The sequence below is a fragment of the Anas acuta genome, chromosome Z (genome assembly GCF_963932015.1).
Source record: "Anas acuta chromosome Z, bAnaAcu1.1, whole genome shotgun sequence".
In the NCBI taxonomy this organism is placed as follows: Eukaryota; Metazoa; Chordata; class Aves; order Anseriformes; family Anatidae; genus Anas; species Anas acuta.
Window position 1 is genome coordinate 49,445,884 of NC_089017.1, and position 7,998 is coordinate 49,453,881.

The window sequence follows — 7,998 nt, forward strand, 5'->3', positions numbered from 1 at the left end:
GGGGCAATGCCAAGGATAAAGAGAGCTTGGGCAGAGAATGGATTGGGAGCAGCCCAGAGGAGAAGGACCTGGGGGTGGTGGTTGACGAGAAGCTCACCATGAGGCAGCACTGTGTGCTTGCAGCCCAGAAAGCCAACCGTATCCTGGCTGCACCAAAAGCAGCGTGGCCAGCAGGGCTGGGGAGGTGATTGTCCCTCTCTGCTCTGCTCTCGTGAGTGAGCACAGGTGCAGCACCTGGTGCTTGGACTTGTTGAACCCAGGCACCCCCTGGCACCAAACCTCCCGCTGGGAGCAGCTGCAGAGCTGCAGGCCTGCGGCTGGGCAGCACGCGCTGTCAGGGGGAGCACAGCAGTGGGGCCGGGCACCTGGGGAGGGGAGGGGAGCGCCGAGATGAACACCCCAGCCCTCCTGGCCAAGGGCGGCATCGCCGTGCCCCAACCCCAGCACACCTCACAGCGGGCACGCCAGGAGGCAGTGGGCACAGCAGCAGGAAGAGGGGGAGATGTCAGTAGGGCTGGGGATGGCGACACCAAATACATTGTTAGCTGCACTGAGACTTTATATAAATATGATTTATTTTCTACATTGTATAGTTTTATGTCCTCAGGGCCTTCCGTGTGCCCCACCCGCTGGCCCGGCCCTGTTGTGGCCAGCTCCTGGGGCGCTGCCCTAGTGTTGCCGGCGGGGTGGCCTCTTCTTGGCTGCTGGAGAAGAGGCCTGGGAGGTGGGGGCCCTCCTCTTCGGGGCTCGCCGGGGCCCCCTTTGGGGATGGTCCCTGCCCTGGTCTGCTGTGGAGGCTCCAGGCACAGCCTCCGGTGTCTCCTCCCGGGGCGCTTCTTGTGCCAGGCTAGAGGGGGGGAGGCCGGGACCCCCTTGAAGGGCAGCACTGGAGCTGCCCGCAAGTTCCTCCGCACTGGCTCCAGCAGCGCTGTTGGAGGGCTCTGCACCAGCACCAGGAGGCCCCTCTCGGGAGGCAGAAGGCCTGGGGGCAGCTGCGGGGCTGCCTGCCTGTCCCATGGCAGCACGGGAGCCCTCCAGGCCCAGCAGGCGGTGGGCCACCCAGCTGCACCGCTGCACGGTGATGCTGATGAGCTGCTGCACAAAGCTGGCTGCGTGCTCCGGCATGGAAAGCTGCAGCAGCTGCACCAGGCGATCTTCATCCAGCCCCAGGAGGCCCACGGCGGAGGTGAGGAGGTCTTCCACCATTTGCGCCTCCGCGTGGTCAGCCCCATGGATGCGCCTCAGCTCCTGGCGCAGCCAGGGCAGCACGGGACGGATGAGAGTTGGGTGGTCCCGCAAAAGGGAGGCCCAAACTTCAGGCTGGAGGCCTCCCACAAGAGCCGGCCCTGCAGTTGATGGTGGTGCTGCAGGACGGTGACGGGGGTCGGTGGTGGCTGCGCGGCCACGAGCTCTCCCAGCCGGCTGGGTGATGAGAGACGCTTCTGCCGGCGGTGGGATGACGACCTCCTTAAATTTGTTGTCTGCCCGCACCGAGTGCACGATGGAGCTGACCCTCCTCTTGCAGAGGGGGCACTCGGGCTTGCTCTCCACCCACTGCTGGATGCATCGGAAGCAGAACTGGTGGAGACATGGCATCACGTAGCCCACGTTGTCCCAGGTGTCAAGGCAAATGGGGCAGCGGCTCTCCAGCGCCGTGGCCATGCTCTCCAGCTGCTGCAGTGGGCTGCGTGGAGCAGGGGATGAGGGGCTGCTCCTCCTCACTGCTGCTGCACCAGCAGCTGTCACGCTGCAAAAGGCAGAGAAGAGGCCACGGTCATCGGCTGCTGTGGGGGCAGCTGCAAGAGCTGTGCAGGTCCCCAGAGGAGGAAACCCTTCCAGCTGCCCAGGGCCCAGGGCAAGGTGTCCCCACCGCGCTTACCTCTGCCGCTGCGAGCGCTCCTCCTGGGTCTCCCGACGGCCCGAACGACGCAGGGCCGTGGAAGAAGCTCTGATGGCTCTGGGAAGGGCACTGAGAGCTGCTGCAGCAACTCCCAGGGCACGACACCAGCACCAAGGCCAACCTCGCTCCTCACTCCAGACCTCACGCAACCGCTCAGCCGGAGTGCGGGCACTAGCCGGCGCGGTGGGACTCTGCGCCCGCATATGAGCAGCGAGGGCCACGCAGTCACAATCCATTGCTCACAGACGTCACAGTCCATCGCTTGGAGACGCCACCAGCCACCCGTAGGAGGTATCCCAAGGGCCCATCCTCACCTCAGCAGCTCTCTGGCCCCAAATTCTGAGCCTCCCGCAATGCTCGTATCCACTCCATGCCCCCCAACTTTTGTCTTGTCCGTGGCACTGGTGTTTCCCAGCAGGCCGGGGTCCCTGGCTGTGCCTTCCCAGGGCCCCGTCCCGGTCACCTTGGCTACGCCATGTGTCTTCAAGCACATACAGCAGGAGGGTCCGTTCGATCACAGCTCGGGCCTGCCTCTCAGGCTGCACCACACAGTCCCTCCAGTCCTGCCCACGCTCCAGCACCACAGAAATATTGTCTGATGACCACAAGCACAGGCAGGTTGTCAAGTATAGAAAAGGCACATCTGTCAACCAGCTCCAAGTGTTCCATCTAAGGCCAATCCAGGAGATCTGAAGAGACCTCCAAAGCTTAGGCCTCTTGTGTGATACCGTCCAGACCAGGAGGAAATACACTTTGTGCTGCTTGCAAATATGGCACCGGCGCTGTTTAACATCTGTGTTGGTGACACGGACAATGGGATCGAGTGCACCCTCAGCTAGTTTGCCAGTGCCACCGAGCTGTGTGGGAAGGGATGACACGCTGTAGGGAAGGCATGCCATCCAGAGGGACCTGGACAGGCAGGAGGGTGGGCCTGTGTGAACATCACGGGGTTCCACAAGGCTAAGTGCGAGGTCCTGCATCCGAGCTGGGGCAATGCCAAGGATAAAGAGAGCTTGGGCAGAGAATGGATTGGGAGCAGCCCAGAGGAGAAGGACCTGGGGGTGGTGGTTGACGAGAAGCTCACCATGAGGCAGCACTGTGTGCTTGCAGCCCAGAAAGCCAACCGTATCCTGGCTGCACCAAAAGCAGCGTGGCCAGCAGGGCTGGGGAGGTGATTGTCCCTCTCTGCTCTGCTCTCGTGAGACCCCACCTGGAGCAGTGTTCTGCTCTGGGGCCCCAGCACAAGGAGGACATGGATGATGAGGGACATGATACCCTATGAGTGACTTCAGGATCTTGAGTTGCTATGAAAACTGCATAGTCACATTCCGTAATAAAGCATTTGCACAGCTCCTTAATTGTTTCAGTGTCCTCTAAAATATCTATAATGCTTCAGAATGAAGCTGGTGCCTACTACCCTCTCCCCCTTGGCCTGTGACAATATAATGTGATTTTTACACAGAATCACAAAGTGGTATGGGTTGGAAGGCACCTCTGGAGACTGTCTAGTGCAATGCCCCTGCTCAGAGAGGGGTCATCTACAGCAGGCTGCTCAGGGTAGTGTTAAGTTCAGTTTTGAGTGTTTTCAAAGACAGGGGCTTCATCACCCCTCTGGGCAACCTGTGCAAGTATTTGAAGAGTAAAGTTTTACCTTTTGTTTTCTTACATCACTTTGTTGCTTCTTTGTCTCTGAATCTGCTTTTGGCTGTACCCTCTGTATCTATTCCTAACCCTAGAACACAGTATCAAAGCGCCTGTAGATGCACTGTCCTGCAGCAATTATTATGTTCAGCTCTGGCAACCCCAGCACAAGGAAGACATGGATGTATTAGAGTGAGTTCAGAGAAGGGCCATGAGGATGATCAGAGGTCTGGAGCAGCTCTCCTATGAAGACAGGCAGAGGGAGATGGGGTTGTTCATCCTGGAGAAGAGAAGGCTCCGGGCAGACCTTACAGCAGCCCTTCCAGTACCTAAAGAGGGCCTACAGAAAAGCTGGGGAGGGACTCTTTGTCAGGGGGTGTAGTGATAGGACAAGTTGAAATGGTTTTGAACCAAAAAAGGTAGATTTAGATTGGATATAAGGATGAAATTTTTTACTCTGAAGGTGATGAGGCCCTGGCACAGGCTGCCCAGAGGAGCTGTGGATGCCCCATCCCTGGCTCAAGGCCAGGCTGGATGGGGCTTTGGGCAACCTGGGCTGGTGGGAGGTGTCCCTGCCCAGGGCTGGGGGTTGGAACCAGGTGGTCTTTAAGGTCCCTTCCAACTCAAACCATTCTATGTTCCTATGATTCTGCTTCTTTTTTCAGCTTCTCTATCTCTTGTGCTACGTGCAAATGCCATATTTATATGAAAAAATGTGCACTGAATCTTACGGACAATTACATATACATGCCTCCATATTTATTTGAAAAACTTTACTGATTCTTATGGAGGCTTTCTAGATTTGCATCTATGTTAACAAAACAGGGTTCTTAACTTGAAAGCTCTGTTTGGAGCAGTGTGGCAGAGCACAGAAGATTGCTGTTAATTCTGGGTTGACTCAGGGGAGTGGCAGATGGCTTCTCCTGGAAACGCAAGGGAGGTTACAGAGAGCAATCACCTTGAAAATCCCACCCAGAGCAGGATCATCATGAGCTAACAGCTCTTCATAGCTCTCTCTGGTACTTGGAGATGTCCACTGAAGGAGACTGTACTATCATGCCTAGATGGTGATTTGAATGGTCACACTTTCCCATCCAGTGTCTGTCACACATATTTGGATTTCAGTCCCTGGGCTGGCACAGGAAAGTGTCCAGTTGATTCAAAATCATTTGGGATTGACTGCTGATCAATCCCATTTACTCTTCTTTGTTGTTAACAGCTCTAACTCACCTTTGCTGGGCAATCCCTGCTGTTTAACCCTTGCAGGTTCAGATCTGACCTTCTGCCTCAGCCAGCATGGCTGTGAATCAGCAGATTGCTTGGGTATAAATTTGGAGCTCTGTGTTAGATTGCTATTCCCATTTGCACTCCTAAAGATGATTAAATTAACTACAAACTTAGCTGGGCGCAACCTGTGTTGGCAGCACAGCCTCTGTCAAGTAGAGGACAGATGCAGCAGTTTTTTGCCAGCAGATGCAAGCCCTCTGTACCTGCACCCAAGGGAGACGCAGAACAGCTTTTATCCAAGAGGTGTCTGATCACATGGCTGCAATCCTAAATCCAAATCAGTGTGATCATCATAATAACGCATCATCTACAGCTCAGGTACCATTGAGAGTAGAGAGAGAAAATGGAGGTGGAGAGAAAAATAGTGAAGCCAGGCAGCCCAAAGCCATTTCTCACTTTCCCTTTGAAGTTTAGTCTGGAGAATATACTCTACTTCATCCTCTGTTCCTCTGTAGTCAGAAATGATGAGAAAAAAAAAAAAAAAAAAAAAAAAGGAGAGAAAAAAAAAAAAGTGGTGGTGGTGGAGAACCCCTGGTTATCTTTCTTCTGTTGAATGATCAGAACACAGACCTTTAAAATATATCCTGTAACTCTTGGGCCTCAGAAGTTGCCCTGGTCCAGTCCTGCTGTACACACCCAAAATGTTTCATCAGTTTGACAAAATATTTCAGCAAGGGTGAACCTGTACTTTATTGCAGGAATCAAATGGTACAGAAAGTCCCGTGATTGCTTTGAAACAACATAATAAGAACACCTCAGATACAGAAGTAGGAGACATCTTGTACAGTGTTCAGCTTCACCTAGAGGTCTAATTTCTGTTCCTGGTCTGCTCTCCTACTCTCTTGGGAGAGTATTCTCTCTCATCTCCCAATCTTTTTCCCATCCCTTTAGGTTGGGGCTTTTCAGAGGAGGGAGCAGTTTTTAATCTAGCTCAATAGGATCCTCATCTTAACAGGAACTCCTAGGGACTTGCCAACAATTAATAAATAATAATTATGTGCACAGCACAGAACCTTGGTAGCAAGGTTCACGTTATCATCTTTTGTCTTTCAAGTACCCACCCATACAACATTTATACCCTTTAACATAGGCTTTCTGGGGGAGTTTGAAATTGTTTGCGAAGTACTTTGCACATGAAAAGCCTCTGTTTAAATGTCATGTATCTATTATTAATAGTAATAATGCAGGTGCAGCAGCAGGCAAGCACGACTGCCTTTTTGAGGATCACAGATGCTTCCCACCCATAAGAACAAAGAAATGTTTCAAGCTCTAGCTCCCACATAAATATATATAACACCTTTCAAACCAAAAATGTTGACTCAACACTAAATAAAGTATAAAGAAGGCAGAGCGGCATGGGGAAGAGTTATTCAGAGAAGGGTAGCAGGCTAATGTCCTCTTCATTTGGGACACTCAGTGGCCCGTAATAAAGAAATGATCCTAGCAGTTAAATGGGAAGCAGAGATTCTAGATCTGTGCAAAATAGAGGCTGTAGGATGTACATTATTTCATCTGACACAAGTAGAGCAGCAAAGAAGCAGCAGCAACACAGTTTCCAGCACAAGCTAACAAGTGGCATGTCAGTTGCTGCCTGCGTATTCAGTCATAATTTCTGCTACTTCTTGCTTTTGTCCCAGGAAACAACGTGTGAGAAGAATATATTCTAAGGACATGTCAATGAGATCTCCCTCCTCTTCTCCTGCTTAATAGGAGAAATTGTCTTATCTCCTACATATTTGTCCTGTCCTTTCCCACAGCCCCAACCAGTTGCTGAAGACAAATTGACAGGGAAAAGCCCAGGTGTCCATACACCTCCTTACCCCTTGCTGGCACAGTGAGGAGCAAGGCTGGCTTCTGCTCCCTCCCTGGTCTTTGTATCACACCAAACAACAACAACAACAGAAAGGTAGCCAATGTCCTAAGCGCTCAGCCAGCAGGCAAGGCAGAAACATAAATCCCTGCTCTGAAGAGTCTGAAGAGAAGCAAGAAAGGGGCACTGAGTGCTACACACAGCCCGTGGAGCATCAGGCCAGCTAGACATTATCACTCAGGGCTAGGACTGGACACTGGAGCTACTCTGCCAGCAAGATTATTGGTCAGCTGGCACCAGATAGCCTGCTCCCCCTCCAGAGGGCCAGAAATCAAATTTCTGACTTAATGGTTTCAGTTATCGTGCCACAGCTAGACAAGCTCTGACAGACCAGAGGGGAGTTTGTTTCATCAAGCCTCATTTTAGTTTCAAGCCTTGTTCTGTCCAGGCACACTAGCCTCCTTCAGAAATTGCTCCCACAAAAGCTCTCACTCCACATTCTCATTGCAGAGAGCATGTGGGTAGCTCCTGAAGACAAAGGAATGAATATTAAATAGCGTTCATCCCTGGGTTAGTGATTAGTTTCCCACACCTGCACTTGTCTAAATTAATCTTCAAATTAGAAGCAGATATTCACAGTTTCCTATCTTTCCCTCCCCTGGATATCTATATTCAGAGCCATGGGCACAACCCTCCTCCTCTCTGCATGGGTAAAGATGCCAGTGTGGCTGCTGGCTGATTGATGGCAAGTTGCACAGCGCATCCACGCCTGCTTCAAGCCAAGAATCACCAGCAGTATTCGTTCTGGCTGCAGACTGTTCTGGGGCTGCCAAGCTAAAAACTGACTGGCATTAAAAATATATATAATTAAAAAATAAATAATAATAATAATAAAAAAAGCATGACAAATCTCCCTCCAGGACTTTGGATAACTGTTTCTGTTAGTGCCCTGTCAAGAAAAGTTATCCAACAACCACACTTGGAAAGTGCCACTGACAGGAGGAATGTGGAGTGAGCCGTGCACGATGTCCCACCTGCTCCCCACCCTGCAGCTCCGTGGGGATGCAAGGGAGGAACAAAACTGCAGGCCCAACTCTGTTCCCACAAGCCAGATGGTTACATCAGGTGCTCACAGATCTAAAGCACTGCTCCCTTACTCCTGGTTCACTGAAGGCTAAAAGGAAGCTGTGACTGGAAAAAAAAATAAATGAGGAAGAACAGCTCTCCCATTTTGAGAAGGCCATATCTCCACCTCACCCTCGAGAGCTTGAACGTGCTTCATCTGAACAGTGAAACATCCCTGTCAATTGATCAGGTCTCCGTTTGAACAGCAGTCACAACTTTTGCAAAGATGAGCACA

At 51.9% G+C, this 7,998-nt stretch overlaps 1 protein-coding gene across 1 annotated transcript; it reads right to left on the reverse strand.

Annotated features, from left to right (window-relative positions):
- Window positions 1-669: 669 nt before the first annotated feature.
- LOC137848158 (E3 ubiquitin-protein ligase Topors-like) lies at window positions 670-2,465 on the reverse strand. The gene is made up of 2 exons (XM_068667121.1): window positions 1,880-2,465; window positions 670-1,747 (listed from the first exon to the last, which is right to left on the reverse strand). The coding sequence occupies exons 1-2, from the start codon at window positions 2,134-2,136 to the stop codon at window positions 670-672; spliced, it is 1,335 nt and encodes a 444-aa protein (XP_068523222.1). The 5' UTR covers window positions 2,137-2,465.
- Window positions 2,466-7,998: the final 5,533 nt, after the last annotated feature.